At 43.7% G+C, this 17,993-nt stretch overlaps 1 protein-coding gene across 1 annotated transcript; it reads left to right on the plus strand.

Moving 5' to 3' along the window:
- The first annotated feature begins 811 nt into the window (after positions 1-811).
- Positions 812-15,587, plus strand: LOC108575872 (ejaculatory bulb-specific protein 3). Its single transcript, XM_017938784.1, has 4 exons — positions 812-874; positions 7,983-8,157; positions 13,976-14,070; positions 15,401-15,587. Exons 1-4 carry the CDS (start codon positions 869-871, stop codon positions 15,500-15,502), a joined length of 378 nt encoding a protein of 125 aa, XP_017794273.1. The 5' UTR covers positions 812-868; the 3' UTR covers positions 15,503-15,587.
- The last annotated feature ends 2,406 nt before the right edge of the window (positions 15,588-17,993 follow it).

Consider the following 17,993-nt stretch of genomic DNA (forward strand, 5'->3'; position numbering starts at 1 on the left):
GTCTAAAAGCCCATCCTTGAGGACTTGATTTCATAAGAAATTTAGGTTAGGTTATACGTCAATCTCACCACGAAGCACGTATAATAATACCTGAAACATCAAGGTCCCTATAAAACACACACTGGACGATCTATTTTCTCCACTATTTCGTAACGAAAATTCTAAAAAGGTCTAGAAATCATTTCTTCAAAGAAATACTGACCTACGTATATATATGTATATATACACGTGTAAATACACACTGGACGATCTTGCAGTCGTTATTAGCACCGGTACAATGTTTGCTCGCGCATTGCATAATGCGCACTTCGAGAAAGAAAAAGAACCAATACACCTTATTATGTAGCACACGATATATATTTCATTTCCCTTTCGAATTATTCTACCATATTCACTAAAAAAGTAACACTCGTATCGAGGTAACAAATCGCGATTAATCCACTATCCACCGTTGCGATACCTAACCAAATTACAAAAGCTGTTCCTTCGAACGTGCACTGTATACAACGCGTACGCGTACTAAAGCGTGTAGAACATTAATTTTCTGACAAAAAAAAAGCAGCGGACAACAGAGGCAATCCGGCCGTTAACAGGCACGTGTCATCGTAATTCTTAGAAGGTATGGACTGCGTTTACCTTTCGTTTGCGTCCCGTTCCCTTCCACACCCGGTGTCCATTGAGCGACCCTCTGGAGGAGGTCGAGCAGGATAGTCGCGAGCATGAGTGAATAGGTGCGAGAAAGAGGAGTGAAACCGATCTGACGAATTCGGAGGCTGGGCAAACGGCCGGGTATAAAACAGTTGATCAGCGTCGAAGCCAGCATCAGTCACGCTTAACTTCGCTTTCCTGCTCGACACAAGCTGCCAACATGAAGGTAAGCGCCACTTTTCCTTCTCCTTTCTCTTTCTAATATTCACTCCTCTCTCTCTCCTTTTCCCTTCGCGCCGTCCTCGCTATTTTTTCTTCCTTAGTTTTCCATTCTTTTTTTCACCTTCCATTCTTTTTTCATACTGCCATCGCGTCCTACACTTTGTTCCGTAGTTTTTTTTCATCCTTCAGGGGTACTTGATTAACCTTTGCAAAAGCATTTGCCGCCTTGTTTCTAATTCAAATGTAAATCTAATGTTTTTTTCCTCGCGAGTTGAATAGCTCTTTTTTGTCCACGGTGCACTTTTATTCCACGCGTAATTCTTGCACGAGAGCCTTCTGAAATTTTATATCCTCGTTCTTATGAAAGACTGTCGTTCGTTGTAAACTGTTTCCGCACGGGTCGAGTGGAAATTGCTTCTGATTCGTCGAACGGTTACAGACACAAAAATCTAATAGAATATTAGGTGGCGCGCGTTGCTCGGGGTGTAATTCGAGTATCTTCGGGGATCGTCGGGAACGTTTAACGCTACGCAACACCATAACTATAAAGCACAACTATAAGGAGGGTGGAACGTCTTTCGCGCCTCGTTAAATTTCTACACGTGCGTCTGCTCGAATTATCGTGGCCAGAAGAGGATTACTTGCGCGTCGCGTCGAAGATCGTTCCCTGAAATAAGCTACAGGTACATCTAATTTGAGAAAACACGTGCCGTTTAAATTCGAAACACGTCCCGAGGTGAACCTTTCCTACGTTTGTTCCCCGCAAAATTCACCCAGACGTGTCCTGCGACACGTAAGGAGAATAAACCGCACAGAGTATTCCCCTTTTCGTGTCGAAGGCCACCGAAATTATCGCTAACGTCCCGGGGAAGCTTTTCAACCGGCACGGTGTACTCGAACTAGTTCCTTTATGAATTAACTTTACGCCGTCTACAGTGTATCGGAAAAGAGTTCCACTTTTTACGAGGGAAACTGTTCTTTAGAACGTATCGAAACCGAGAAAAAAGTTGTGCCTTTTCTAGCGCAAAGTCAGTCTTAACCAATTGACGTTTCGCGATGTTTTTAAACAGTGTAACCTATTTAGAGGTTAGAATAGCTTTAGCTAATTGACCTTTTCACCGAATAGAATTTTGCTTCCAATTCATTTTCTACAGTGTTAAAAAACGAACTGATTCAGATGCAGGAAAGTAGTTGTTTGTCACTCGGAGAATTGAAAATCTGCCTAATAAGTAGATTTTAGCCGACACATGGTACACTCTTACAACGGTGGAACAACGTTTAGAGAAACCGAGCTTAAAAGCGTACCCAGGGGCTGCTATCTTTCACCGGCCGGTATTCGTTTCCACGCGCGTATGTCCCATATTCAAATGAAATTAACCGAGAACACAGCCTCGGCCTTTTTCAACCGGCCAAGATTTTATTTCGTCGGCCGTACTGCGTCGACTAACGCGGCCGGGTGCTTTTACCTCTAACTCTGGCCCTTCTATTTACTTTGTTCTTCGCGAAAGTTTGTTCAAACATTGACAAGTTAGTTTCCATCCCCCATAGATCGGATTTACGCAGCGAAAAAAAATGCACGTTGACGTTCGCCCAGAATTCACCGTTTTACAGGAACGTTTCAAAAGTACACAAAATTTTCGCGTATTTTTTCGATCGATCTCTCACGATTAATTTTCTAACCTCTCTCGATGATTTACCGTTCGTAAATATTGGCACGTTTGCTTCAAAAATGTCGTGAATATTTGGAAAGTGTACTATTATTTCAGCAGCGGGAAAAATTCGGAAAATAAAATGATCCGGAATAAGAGACGGAATAGGGTGTTTTTGAATGGCAAGACGATAACCAAATACAAGTGAACAATCACAAATGAATTTCTCACTCGTTCACCGGTGTTTTCCAAGCAGTACAAAAATACAGGATTGCCGGTCGTGCGTGGTATGTGTAAGAACACGGTGGTGGTCGGTGTTTCGAGACGAAAGTTTGGTTGGTCGCGTTCACGGTATACGATCAGGGCACGTGACAAGAAACTGGATTGGAAAGGGATCGAACCGGTGTGCACGCATGGCATTTCGATTTTCCACTCGCGTTTGTTCGATCCTCGATGGAATCACGCTTTTAATCTATGTCTAATTAGAGGACTCCGCGGCGGGCTCGTTAATCGTTGGGAATTAACGCGGACCGTTTCACCGAATATACGATTCCCCCTGCCGCTTTGACAGTATGGCGCTCGCGTTGGCATTTTAATCAACGGTGGGGTTAATCGTGCGACGATTCAAAAATTACCGATTAATCCGAAGCTGATTATTCAGCGGTATCGAGTCGTGATTTAGCGGTATTGTTCGCGGTACGGATTTGCATTCGTTCTTTCTTCGAAAATCGAATTACATTTCGTAGAATTTTCTTAGGATGTTGCGTCATGTTCGATTTAAATGGTAACAAAGGTCGTTTAAATTTTTTCATATACAAGTCGTTGCATACGAAACGGCGCAGATTCCGTCTTGTTTTTATAACCTAGAATCACGTCATTTGTTGTAATACGGAGTTAATCGTGCGACGATTAAAAAATTAGCGATTAATCCGGGGATTTCCATACTGTGGAAAAGTGAAACTTACTGTCTACTGTTTTTAACGCAAACCTAGTTTCGCTAGAAAAGTTAGGTTATGTTAAATATAGAAAATGGATTCTAATCAAATTCGACTAATTTCCTTTTACGAATTTAAACTGAGATATAGTGCAACAGAGGTGACGTAAAATAAACATAGAATTTGGGTGAACGGATAACATAACCTTACTTTAATCATTTCGATCTTTAAAAAAAAAAAAAAAATCATCAATAATGAAGCAACAGTTCAAAATACATTTGAATAACTTATTACCAGTATTGAAATTTTTATAATAATATTTATAATAATCGACTATATGCGCTAATAATTTTCTGGCCAAAACGTGTTGAATCTGGAGTTCATTTCGATTAATAAAATGTAATTTTGGCTACATTATTCTTTCATTTATCACTTCATATGCAACGACTACTGTTTCAAGTTTTTACACACGGAGACCTTGACGATGTTAAAAACGAAAAGAAAAACGGAAGATTTTCATTATTTCATAGTTCTGATTGAAGCGGTAATTATAGAGCGCGCCTCGGTCGCCAGAGTATTTGTCACAAGGGGACATTGTCCCGTCGGCGGGATAAAGAGGGGGGGAAAAAATGAGAAAAAAGAGCCGAGGTGAAATTTATTTACGAGAGTGAAAGGCGTTAAGAGGTATACCTCGATGGCGCGATTGCGTCATGGGATTTATGCACGTGTGCCGTGTGTACATGGAACGCCACGGTGCGGCGCGACGCGGCGTTGACACCAATTCTGTAATTATCGACGTTACGCTCTTTAAAGAGGCGGTCTGCGCGCGTTCGATGAGCATTCGCAATCCAGCCAGGCCGACTATCCTAGTTGAACGACGTCAGAGACTTACCCATCGAGAGGACTTGATCCCCCGTTGCTCTTTGTCGCTGAAGGGGGTTTTTCAAAATCCTCGCCACAAAGGTAGAATGATCGATGGGTTTTAAATGGTGGCGCTCGCGGACGAAAGGGGTTCGGTTAAAGAGTAAAACGGTATGTGCATGCCGGTCGCTTTCTCTCTACTAGGCGAACCGAAGAAAGAAATTTCCCAATTGATATTATTTTGAAAAAGATCTTCAAAAAATGTCTCTTTTCATGTTTATCGACATTACTTTGAAGAAATCTCTAAAAAATTGCTCTCTTGATGCTTATTGACATTACTTTGAAAGAAATTTTCGAAAAATTGCTCGTTTGATGCTTGATATTACTTTGAAAAGAAAACCGCGGAAAATTCCAGTTTTGACTCGGCGATCTTCCGTTTTTATTTCTCCAAATAAATTATGCAAATTCAACTCACCGGTGAAAGATATTATTTGCATTTTTATAACATTAAAAGCAAAGTTTAACCTCACAGTTCGCAACCGATGACTACACGAATACGTACGATGCGTGTCGATTAACAACGTTCAATCCTATCTACTTACAACGTACAATCACGTAAAAGCCATTCATCTCGTCACCTTGGCCTTGAGCCACTTTAAAGAAGACGAATCAGTCGAGATCGCATCAATACACATCCTTACGAGATTCTCGAATCAGCGAAAGTTCAAAGGATGATGGATGCTTTGCAGGGAGCGAGTCTTGTGAAAGAACGAGTTTTCTCCCGTGTCGCGTGAGACTGTGTTCTTCGTTAGGAATTTCTTTATCGCAAACTTGTTCCACGAGGTTCTGCAATTCGGTTTTGTAATCGTGTAGCAACAAAAACTCTACCAGACCCAGTCATAAATAACAAACAATTTATTCTCCCCCAGAACTATCATTAAACGAAACAACTTTTTGTTCAGTCTCCTAAATAACAATAATTAAAAGTCGTAAGAAAATAGTTAGGTTACTTCACAAAATATACATTTAACCTCAACTTCCTGCCTTTCGACGAAATCAATTTCATCGACACTAGGATTACCAGCCGAGTCAAAACGACCAATTAGCGACTTTCCAAAAGTGAATTTTTCTGTAAGTAAACCGTGATTGGAAAATTCGATTCGTATCGATACAAATAGAAGCATACACGCGGAAAATAAATTCGGAAAGTTGCGAACGATAATACATACCAGTATCGAACATTCACGTTTCTTCGAAAGATGCCAATGGGTCATTTTAACTCAGTCGGTAATTCTAGTGTTAATAACCACTTTCGACTAAGTTTCCAATAAAAGGTATAGCAGATTGACAAGTAACGTTAACCCTATGCACTCCAAATTCTTTTTTTCATTTTCTTTCCAATAACTCCGCATTATTTCAAGTGTTTTATTTCAACTGTTGACAGGGAGCAATGCAAACAATTGCTTCGTTACACATACATGTATAGGATTGAACTGGATGGTCGAAATCGTTGCGACAAAATAGTCCAGCTGGCGATGAGTTTATTTAACTTTTTACAAAATCGGTTCCTCTCCGTATCGAAACGCGCTCTTCCCTCTCTCTCTCTCGCTCGCTTCTCCAGACGCTTCTAAAATCAAAATCAACTGTCTCTTTTGGCGACCTACCTTGTTTATCGTCTCTCTCATACTCTCGTTCTCACTCACTCACTCTTGCTGTGGGGGTCGATCACCTGTTTACAATTAGGCGCCGGTGACGCCGAGCATCGCGCGACCTGTTAAAACACAATCGCTCTTGTAAAACGCGTCGATTTCGAGACGGTCCAACCGTCGTTTGTGCCTAACGGCTCGGCTTCCTTCACATATACGACACTTTTCTGTAACAATTCGACTTATTTGTTACAAAAAAGGGTCGTATACACGTAATGTTGCTTATCTAAGTATAAAAAGAATTGAAACGTCGCAATTGAAAAACGCGGAATGCGACTCGACATAGGAGTGCCTGCGAATAAAATTGAGGCACACTCGACAAAGGAGTGTGAAGGGTTAATCGTTATCTACCTTTGCCTACGTGCAGCCATAAAAAAACTTGTGGTTGCAAAGGAATCGCGCAAGGACGTTGGTGATTCAGTTGTAGACTGTTGCGGTATTAATTGGTGCATCCGATGCCGAGAAAGCGGGGATGGTTGATCGAGGCATGGGCCCGTTACGTGTGGAATCGATTAAACTGTGAATTGTCGCTCGGTAATCCGGTCTCGCGTATAGATTAAGTGTGGCGGAGAACAGAATCCGTACGGTTAAGTAGCGGTTGTCTCCTAAGTCTAGATTTTCCGTCCGGCCGCTGTTCCCTGTCTAACGTATATACTTACAGATATGTACCTATACCCCCTTGAGCCTTCGTTACACGTGCATCCCCTTACGAGGTAAATTTACATTAAGTTGGGATTAAAGCTCGGTTAAATCTTGATCGGATCCCTCGGTTAGATCACTGGAATATTAAATTTCGATATTATCAGGGTGGATAGACGGCCGTGAGGGAGAAGGATAGGTAGATAGCAGAAGGTAGGGGTTTCGCGCCAGGTCTATCAGTTCTGAGCCACTTAACTGGGAATGCATTACTAATTGCGTCCTATTAACTGTCCACAATCAGATTCACGATGTTCCATTCTGTTAAACACTACTCGACCTTCCCGCCCGACTTATCCGACCAACCCTGCCCACCTATCATCGATCCGACCCATGGGATACGTACAGATTTCGCGTCTACATCGACGGTGAATCGACGAGAGAGCTTCTCTATCTGTCCTCCTCTATTCTCTTCCTTCTTCGGGTGTATTTTTTCGAAATACCAACCAATCGCTCTCTTTCTTTCTCTACCTCGATTTTCCTGCTTCGAATGTAATTTTCCGAGGGAATAAAGAACGTTTCTTCGCTGCAAGTGACAACATCGTTCGAGTTGGATTATTCTATCTAGACCGGTTCCTGCGGCGAATTCATCGGCGTAACAGAGATTTCGACAGATTCGCGTGAACCGTTCATTCAGATTTACTCACATTTCTCTGCGTTTCGCGTGTTTTTCAGAAATTGCTAGCTAGAATTCTCACACGAGCTCGAAATCTACTTCAGACTGGAGTTTAAAAAATCTGACGCTCGGTATCCCCGATAACAATCTCTCGAAGCACTTTTAATTTAAAAGTATCACACATCTATCGCCCAAACAAGGTTCGAATCTTCGTTTAGAGTGTACAATGGCCACGCGATGTACTTTACTTTTGCAGCTTGGTAGCACGCAAAAAAAGAGAGGGCAAAATCCTGGGCTATCGAGTTAAATGTTCCTAAACTACATCCCGTGTCCAACTACTCTCCGTTACCTTGTCGCAATTCGCGGGACTCTCAGGAACAACCTAATCCCTCCACTCTCTCGCGATACCCATCGCGAAGATAACGCTTTTTCAAACGTAGTACCTCGGGATTTTCCCCTTTTTTTTTTTTGTTAGTAGCCTTCGTGTTAGCTTCAGCAGCGAGAAAATGCGACAAGGTGGGTGGTAAGGGAAAAAGGAGTTTCGACCTGGTATCTCGCGGTGTTGCGCCGTTTTATCTCGTAGCTATACTATTTTATAAAAGACTACATTCGTATTTGTTCCTTTTTTTTGTGTGCCCGACGAATCTAGGTCGCGATTGTTTTCCTCGCCGTGCTGGCCTGCGCTCTGGCAAGCGAGAAGTACACGACCAAGTACGACAACGTCGATTTGGATCAGATCCTGAAGAGCGACCGTCTGCTGAACAACTACGTAAACTGCCTGCTGGATCACGGAAGTTGCACACCCGACGGCAAGGAGCTTAAAAGTGAGTCGACCTTTAAAGTCCAGCTTAATGCGAACACGTACACATCTGACCTTTTGTTTCCACCTCTCGGTCCTGTGTCTATTTTGTCACCAATTATCCGCCGGATCACGAGAGAAACGTTTCTTTCGTCGCAATTCTACCAATTTCGTCCTCTCTTTCTCTTACCTGTTTTCCTCCCTGTCTTTCTCTCTTCGAATCGTTTCGTGGAATTGCTCAGCTCCGGCCCGGTGTTGCGATGATTGTTCCGAGAACTAACTCTACGAACGAGTAAAGGGAATTCGTAATGGGGACAAGAGTCTGCCAGGAGGGTGGCGGAAGAATCAGGCTAACAGTCTTCCAGGCGAGCACTGACAATGAGATGAAGCTCCCGCGACTATTCATCTGGAGTTGCGCTTAAAATTCACTTTTCGCCGAATTATTGACAGAGTTTAGATGTAACGCTCGCTGCAGAGAAAAAGGTGTTGGAACGTGTTATCGAATAAAAAGTTGCATTTTCAATCTTTCCTTTCTGCACTCGGAGGTCTTTTTGCTATAGAAGGGGGTGCAAATCTGTGAAATTTTTTTAAACTAACGTAGAAATAAACTACGCTGTCATTTCACTATGGTGGTCAAATTTAACTTCGCTTCTCAGTCGGTTCCAAGGGGTTAACACTTCCTCGCGGTACAATCTAAAGAAAAGATCGTCGGTGGTATAAATCACCGTCGAAACAAGCACGCGAATATCTCTGCGTGTCTTTCTATTCCACAGATCTCGGCTTTAATCTGACCTGTTTTATCGTGCAGACTCTAACGTTCCCCGTTACTTGGTCTTTGGGGACCTCTAGCCTTGAGATCCAATAAGCAATGCCCTCTACTTCCTATTTCTCCCGGTCGTTATCGTCTCTCCCTCGAAAACCTGCTCCTGTTGGTCGTGTAACGGCGGAGGCACAGCTGCCCGCTCCCGCTTCCGGTTTCCTCTCCGCATCCGCACCGTGCCACCCTATGGTGGGTGGGTGTCGTTGATGGAAAGTTTGCGGGTTGCGCCGCGGTGTAACGCTGTCAAATATTGGACGAGGGTGAAAGTAGAGCAAGTGGGCCGAAATGGAGGCGGCGGACTGCAAGACCGCAGAACCCCTCAAAAGGACGACCTCGTTCGATCTAACGCTACGGTCCCGCGGGACGTCGCCGAGTCTCTTGTATTTCCTGCGTTTTCCTTACTCCAATCTCTACGCAGGATCACCAGCTTTCGTTTTATTTTCTCTTTCTACGGTAGAGTTGGGGCGTGTTTTTTATGCCTGTGTTTTCTTGCCGATTGAGCTTGGATTGCCTGAGAAATCTTGGGGCTGGCTGGGAGATTTGTTTGAGTGATAGCGGGGTCTAGTGTGGTAGATTAAACTGAAATACCTTTTCTTCTTTTCTAGAGGTTTTCCATGTGTGTTTGTTTATCGGTGGAATTTGTAGGTTTTGAGAGTGTAATGCGTTAAGCGTCGGCTGTGTACTGTTTTAGTGCTAGTAAGTAAGAAAAGCTAATGTATCGTAGATTAACTAAAAGATTTGCCAATCTTCAGTTTTATAAATTAAATGGAAAATTGGAATGAAGATTAATTTTTGTTACCGATATAACTGTTTTTCTGCGGCACGAGTCCGACTCGTTATTATACGACAAGGGGTTAAGGGTGTTGAAATTAAGCAGAATCTTGTTCCGCGACGGAACACGAAGGCCGAGGATACCGAGAGCGATACGTATAAAGAAACGATGCTTTTTCCTGGTCTGCTTTAAAATAGTCCTCGAGAGACTCGTTACATCGCTTGCAACGTTCATGGAAGCATTCAAAAGAGGCTGAAAATTCTACCTGGTTTACGTCGTTTAGACTCTCGGTCACGTTCTTTCTGCAAGACAGCAGGTAGAATGGAAAGGAAGGGTTAGTAATCGCGGTGTCCTCTCTTCTCCTTTTTATCGAATTAATATTCCTGCCAAAAGTGAAAAGCTCCTGTCAAAAGATCGGTATGCATTGGTAATCCCGTGTTTTAATACCGTCTTGATCGACTTGGAAACGGTTCGTGTTCGAATTCATTTCACATTAACCCGAAATCGAATCCCGTGTCAGCCGTCGGCGAAACTCTCGGTTCGGATTAAATTTGATCGCGGTTCGCTGTTCGTTCACCGCTCGAATAACATCCGGTGGTTGCCGTTCGACCGTGTGCAAAATTTCCGCCGCTTAAAATCTTCCCTCGCGGCTTTTAATCTTCTCCGGAGACGTCGCGGGACGTTCCTCCTTCCTCCTCGGTCCTTCGGGATAATCCGAAAGAATAATCGCCCGCCCGATAAATATTCTACGTATATTCGACGCTTCCAATGTCCCCCTGCGGCGATTCGTTAGCCTCTGCCGCCGCTGCTTGCTGGTCGGTGAAATAATTTTCGATTCAATTAAGATATCCCCGCGCGTGGACGAACTGCCGCGATAACACCGCAAGACGGTGATCCATTTAACAGTCACCCCTTTGCCACTAATGGCGACTACTCGTTTCTCCCGCAATCACGCTCGATAAGCGCGCTTTTTATTGGAGACACGTAGGCGTCACGCGAACACCTATCTCCAGGAGGAAAAAGGGAGATGTACTTTGATAAATTAAGCTTGCTGAAAGTGTTAACGAAGCTGGGTCATCTGTGACCGGTGTCACTCGCGTGTGTGGAAGGTTCGTGGGATGTACAGGGCGATGTAAAAACTTTGTCCAGCTTTTGTGACGATTTTAGTATGCTGTCGTTGGAGGTCGCTCGATCATTAATTAACGGTACCGCTTTCTTTCTGAAAGTTACCGAGGAGTGTAGTTTAACCCTTTAACTGCAGCGTGCACCAAATCATCAGATTATCGCACAAAATACGTTGCAAGCATACGGCAATATAAACTACGCGTCGTCTAACAAGACGAGTTGCACCAGTTTAGTAAAACAGCAAATGTATTGCAAAGAACAAATTTTATCGGTCGTATATATACGTCTTTCGTATGTATCGCCTTTACCAATCGAAGGGTTAACGTTCTCAAATAAAACTCTGAGGAAAACAATCTATCCTCCGACGCACACACGCACAAATCTTACACTGGGTCACTTGTGACCCGACTCGGTCAGAAAGAGAAATCTACTCCACATAGTCGGCCGTTCAAAGGGTTAGAAAGTGTCGCAGCAAACAGGTAACGATTCGTCGATAACCATTCACAGCCAGAGTTACGAACCAAGTGTTTACATCTACGTAACTGCTTCGTTAGGACTTCCTGCTACTACTGCTATCTATAAAACATCGTCTAAAAGACTCGATCGCAACCTGTAAGTACTTGTTGATGCCCATTCCACAGGTACGAACTACCTCTCCCAATCTCTCCGGTAATAACGAACGATTCTTTCGTCCAAACTGGACCAATTCGTAATCTCAGTCGTACCTTAACAAGTATTCTGTCAGCTTCCCGATAAGTCTCCGCGCGTATGTGTGCACGGCGCTTACGCGATCAGGCGAATGCCGGGCGCAACTCTCCCATCGACAGGGTCGTCCCTCGCGTAAACGTCAGCCCGTATCGGTCCATCAAGATGAATTTCCTTCACGGTTCCACTTTTATTCGCTCCCTTCGCGCCGGGCCACGGTGGAACGAAGGGTGCTTTATCAGGCAAATACAGTCCTTGTCTCGGGGAATTCACGGACGACGTGCTCGCCAGAGCAGCTGGCGCAAATGACACTTGGCAAAAAATGTCGCACGACCGGGCAAAAGCTGCAAACCATCTCTATATTCACTCGACTAACATACGTTATGAAGTTCGCCCTGTCGAAGGTACCACGATCGGCGTACGTCCTCGAAGGCACCATATGGAGAAAATTATAACGATTTCTGCATGTGCTCTTTGCCTTTCCTCGTTCCATAGAAGTCTGCCGAAGAGCTGTCTTATGACTGTTATTCTCTCTTTTTCTTCTTCTTCTTCGTTTTTTTCAGTTGGATAAACGTGTAACGGTAGGTTGAACGAACATTCATGGTACACCGTTGGTTTGCACGTCGGTGCTCGAGAAGTCAACTGGGAAAAGGAAGACGGGGAATTTCAACAACTGGCTATATTTCACTTGCCGAGAGTTCGGCTTGAGGGAATGTCGGGGACATGAAGAGGTCCAGAACGCGAGGTTAGCTTGTACATTCGTACGTAGGATGAGAAATGGGGGTAGTTTAGCGTTGCTGTAATGGAATAAGGTACATTTAGCTACCGTAGCTAACTTCTTTTTTAGTTTCCGAGGTTTCTTTTAGATTTCATTAGACGGAACGTGTGTCTGTTACTTCGAAACAATCGGGAGAATTGTAGAAGGTTGATTTCTGAGTGGTTAATAAGTAATCGAGGAGATTTCGATATCGACGAGGTGTCCGTTTCGAAGCCTGCGAAATTACGAGGTAAACGGCTTTCGAGAAGAATCACATTACTTTCGTACCTACTTTGCGAAGTGTTCGGATGCGATTAAAGCTTGGATCGCAATTAGCACAGTTTTGCTGTAACTCGCTCCAGAGTTCGTTACGTCCACGGTCACTTTGGAAAATTCTTGATCTCATTTTCAAGACACTCTCTCTCTCTATCTCTTCTACTTTCCTCTTCCCTCCCGGCTCTCTAACGTACTGTTGATTACGTGGAAAAGAGGGCTCGCCGGAGAGGGTGGCTCCGGTTGGTATAAATAAGAAGTTTGCTCGAGTAACCTATTTAAAAGCACTCCGTCATATTTTCTGCTTTCCCGGCGACTGCGATCGCCGATAAGATTGCTTTCTACAATCTTAAATACTTTTAGATAGACCAGCACACTTGGAAACTTCGATAAGCGTGATAAGCGTGAATCAGAGATGGTTAGGCACATAATTTCACTGTTTAACCCTTTCGTTACGGCAGATTTTAACGCGTAACGCGTCCAAAATTAAGGTGGGAATGCGTAAATAGGTTTATTAAATTAAGGTGGAAGTGCGTATAGTGCGAGCAAATTTTCGAAACGCCTATGGGCGCCAATAGTAACGAAAGGGTTAACACGTTCCGTGCTGGACCGATTTTCGCTAACTTCACGTACACTACCGGCCGAAAATTTTGAATCACCTGCCAATTTGTATTAATATTGAATCTGCTACTAATTCTTTATTGATTTGAAATTGATGTTGTGGAGATCAGTAGCACTTTACCTCGTTTCGACTGATTTGAATGATAAAAAATTCGTTGAAAAATTATTATAAATGCTAACTTTTTTGGGGAATTTTTGTGCAACTTGCAATGCACAGTGATTCCTAATATTTGGCCGGTAGTGTATGTGCCCCAAACTAATAGCACCCTATATATCTTCCACTATTCATAAGATCGCAAAAATCACTGTTATGAAGAAGAAAGTGACGTTCGAGATGCACGACAGAACAAAGGAAAAATTTTTATTCGACAAATTACCGTCGTAGTTGCATAGTTTAAGTCAAAGAAAGAAAAATACGGAAATATCGAACGACCTGAACGGAAAGTCCAGTGTTAACCCCCAATTACTCTACGGGTTACAATGACCCGGAAGTCTCTCATAAAAACTGTACAAACCAACTAGAGAGCATTGAAAGTCTACAAGTTCACCAATTACATTTTTCCACCCTATGACGCATCTCTTGTAGCAACCTGATCGTTAGCAACAAGAAAACGACGGAACCAGAAATTCGAGTCAAAGGAGCAACCTTCGTAATATATTTCTCCCCGGTAAAGAAACCTGTTGGCCCATTTAAAAGAGAAAAATACCACGTACCACGGTGTACACGTATACGCAGTTGCATTGAATTTGTGTTTCCCTTGTGATTTCAGAATCGCTACCAGACGCCCTGGCGAACGATTGTGACAAATGCAGCGAGAAGCAGAAGGCGGGCAGTGAGAAGGTGATCCGGTACCTGATTAACGAGGTACGTTCACCGTCACTTTTCCGCGGCTAATTAAACGCGAACAGGCGGCCAGAGTTGCGTCCACCGGTTGCCGACCCGACAGGGACACCGAGCTGCCGTTCCTCCTTCTCTCGTCGCCCGTGGAACTGGTTCGACTTTCACGTTGCCGACTCTCTGACCCTTGGACACGCGCGTACAAACTCACGGATCACCCTTGCAGTCTCCCCCCACGTCGTTCCCTTCCTCCTCTTCCTTCACCCCAAGGGGATCCTTGGACTTCTTCGCTTAATAATCGTTAACCTATGGCCTCGAGACAACCGGTTTAATCCGCTATGCGCCCAACTTCCGCCCGTGTTCCACAAACTTCGCCGGTTATTTGCTCTCGTTTCGGTTCTTCCTTCTCGTACTATCGACTTTCTGTATCTTTCGTTACTGTTTCCTTTTTTGAGGGGGTGAACGTTGAGGGAACGGGTGGGTAAATTGCGGATTTAATTGCTCAGATGGTAGTTGTAGTATTTTACGAGTTTTTGGTGTTATTGTTTATTGAGCCTTTGCGGTTCTCTCGACGTGAGAATTTTTGTCTTCGTGTAACGATCAATTGTAAGTGATAACGAATCGTTTCTTTTGTGCAGTAATATTACGCTCAAAGTTAGTGTTTTATAACCGATATTACGTTGAAATATTGAAATAAAGGGGAACTAGATGGTAGCTGCCCGAGAGTGACCAAATGAGCGCGAATTAACTGGACTATTTGGACCGCAAAGGGTTCAAATAGATCCCATTAGCGTGCATATGTAAATTACAATAATTTGACAGCCTCAAAATTACACGAAAAAAGTCCAAAGGCAGTACGAAAGAAATACTGTTAATCGAAACGCGTATTGGAAAACTAGATGAACAACTACGCGGCAGAAAAGTCATCGAGAATCTAAATGACCGTATTGCAGGTTTTTTCAAAATTTTTTCGATAGGACAAAAAGTTGCTCGAAAAACTGGTCAGAGACGTTCAAGGAATATCGCCGTACAAGGGGTTTATGAAACTTTCCAAACGGTTTAACTCCCGCAGTTTTATCTCCGTTGGTAACTTTTAATTGAACCAACGAGGCCGATTCATCTTGTTGACATTCTTGTTTTTCCACTTCGTTAACTATGCCGTAATGAATTCTATTATAACAGAACACGAAAAATTCGAACGCATACGAACGCTCTTTCTGCAGCATTGTGTTCCGATAACCGCGTGTTTCACATTAACCGAGGCAAACGTGGCTCTGAAATTAAAGGAATTCGATCGCTCTGCCCCCGAGTTTTAACTGATAATTCCCGAATAAAACGATCTCGATTTACGTTTCAGCGACCAGAACTCTGGGAGAGGCTGTCGAAGAAGTACGACCCGACCGGCGAGTACAAGCTGAAATTCGACGACACGGCGGACAAGCATGGAATCCAACTTTAAATAGTCTACGATGCGAGAACTTCCTTTTTTTTTTTTAAGAACAAGTATTTTAAGTGCAAACTCTTAACGAAAGAAAAAAAAAAAACACATAGTTCGTTGATCTGGTACAACCGATATATCGGACATGTCGTTACCTTTAAGTTGTATCCAGCTGAAAGATTGCGAAATAAACGTTGCATTCGTGTAGAACGATAGAACAGAAAATGGCGGAACAATTTCTTTCGCGTTGAAGTACCAGGCGAGTCTAATTTGTTCGTTGCCACCCGACGAATAGGGAAAAACCGGAAAAAGAAAGAATAAGGGGGAGAGAGAGAGAGGAAAGAGAAAGTCTTGGAGGATTCGTTCGTTTTGTTGAAAAGACAAGCATCCGCAGAAACGAAGAAGAATTCGCCCAGTACGTCCCTCCTTCCCTTTTATTCCCTCCGCCGGTTCTATTACGACTGATTGTTTCGCGTTTGAAATAATCAAGCCGCTTTCATGGTCGACGAGCGAAACGTAAACCGGTGGATTTAATATGAAATTGGAAAAATCCTCCGGGTCAATCCGAGGATTTGTATGCGCTCTACGCATACGCCTTCTCTCTTTCTCTCTATCTATGTAGCTATATCCACGAAAATTTCCCTCCGACTGTCGCACGTGTGCGACGTATATACCTTGTTACCGACAGCTCCGCCATTTTTCTCATCCCCTCGAGCACGGTAGAACACCGAATTACGATTTGTCGAATCAAGCTCACTATCAAACGAACTTCACCGCCAGTCATAAACGCGCCGAGGATCTTTACACTCCTCCGTGAAACGTGTACAATCGGTTTTTTGAGATAAAGCCCGGAGTAAGAGGGAAAAACCGAGACGTTTCATCCGGCGGATGAGGGAGGAGCGGTAGAAGGATAGGATTGTTGGATTCGTATGCATGGGACGAATAGCTCGTACCATTCAGATCCAGCCGCAATTTCGTTTCGAGTATATGCTCCACGCTTTGATTCCATTCGAAATTTCCACGACACTGCGTCAATTGTGCGTGACGTATGAAAGTGATCTCGAGTCAGCTAGAAGAATATCTTCGTTCCGGGATCTCGGTATTCTAGGTTTATGGAAGAAATATGCTCGGTTGCGTTTTTCCCCCATTCAAGGACAATATACAGTAATTCGTTCGATTCGCCCCATAAAGCAAATCAATCGATCCTCGTCTCTTGTAATTTCTCTCCAACCGAGACAATTAAACCACCCTATGAAACTTTCCTTCCAATCAAACGCTCCTCCCTCATATCTAACTGGCCTGTTAGTCATAAAATTGTCCCTCGTCTTGTCTCCGACGTCGAATTACCCTGTCTAACATTTTTCCCCCAAGAGTTAAACTGCGACGACTCTACTTGCTCGAGTAATTTCAGCTCGTTAGTCGGCCGGGAAGTTTTACGGGGAATCGAGAATCGAACGGAACTGTACAAGGTGAATATTTAAAGAAAAGCACGGAGGTTGAACGGTGATCGTGGTCGTGTACGACAGGCACGGCCGCCGATAATTTATTTGTAGCCACGAACCGTACGGTTCGACACTTGGGAAGTGATAAATCCAGGCACAATGCCGGCAAAAGTTTCGCCTCGGGCGAACTTTGAAGTCCGAACGTCGCCCTTGAGACCGTTCGCTTAATTTCCTGACGCTGTCCGCTCGCGAAATATGTGCACACACCCCTCTGTACACGGGCAATCATTCTTCCAGGACTTTGAAAACAATTTCGCATTTGCATCGATTTCCCGCACTCTTTTCTCCATTCCCCTCTCTATTCGTCCAATGTGTGCATCTTCGCGAGAGATCCGCTCTTCGACTAAGGGGGAAGCAACGACTCGTTCCCTCGAAACCTTTGAATTGTTTACGAGGATCGTTTGATAAATTGCACAGCGAGGAATTATTGCTCAACGTCTCTGGCGATTACTCGCCTCGAATCGTTCCTTCCACTATTTTTTCCTCTTCTTCTTCTTCTTCTTCCTTCTGGAGAACAGCTGGAATTTCTTTAAACATTCATCCTCTCCCTGTTATCCCGCTGAAAGATTACTTTCTTTTTGGATACATTCCAGTTGCAGAACGGGGAGCAACTATTTTCCTCCCCTTCTCTTCTTCATTCCAGCAAATCTTTCACACGGTGTGACAAATTCGAGGGTTTCCGACGTGAATACGTGACACGGATTAAAAGAAACATCGATCGAGTTCGCTCAGTTGGAGAGAAGTAGCAGATTAATCGAGCTGATTTGCGACTACGGTTGCGAAGATTTCGCAGAGGGAGAGAATCGTATAATTATATACCCGTTTGTTTGTCACCGTTCCTCGAGGTTCTCTCCGGGGTCAAAGGAAACCGGCGAACAATATTTGATTTATCAACGTTTCGTTTCACTTCCCTTCCGCCCTTTGTACCCGCCCTCTAATGCAACTTTTTCGCTACTTTATTACTCCTGCCGACTTTAAGAAGCGCTCTTCACTTGGATTATTTTAATTAG

This window comes from Habropoda laboriosa, unplaced genomic scaffold (genome assembly GCF_001263275.1).
Source record: "Habropoda laboriosa isolate 0110345459 unplaced genomic scaffold, ASM126327v1 scaffold243, whole genome shotgun sequence".
In the NCBI taxonomy this organism is placed as follows: Eukaryota; Metazoa; Arthropoda; class Insecta; order Hymenoptera; family Apidae; genus Habropoda; species Habropoda laboriosa.

Bases quoted from the DNA above. Each gene is read 5' to 3' on its own strand.
- LOC108575872 (XM_017938784.1), top strand. The intron at 8,158-13,975 runs GTGAGTCGACCT...TTGTGATTTCAG, and splicing joins CGACGGCAAGGAGCTTAAAA to AATCGCTACCAGACGCCCTG. The intron at 14,071-15,400 runs GTACGTTCACCG...TTTACGTTTCAG, and splicing joins TCCGGTACCTGATTAACGAG to CGACCAGAACTCTGGGAGAG.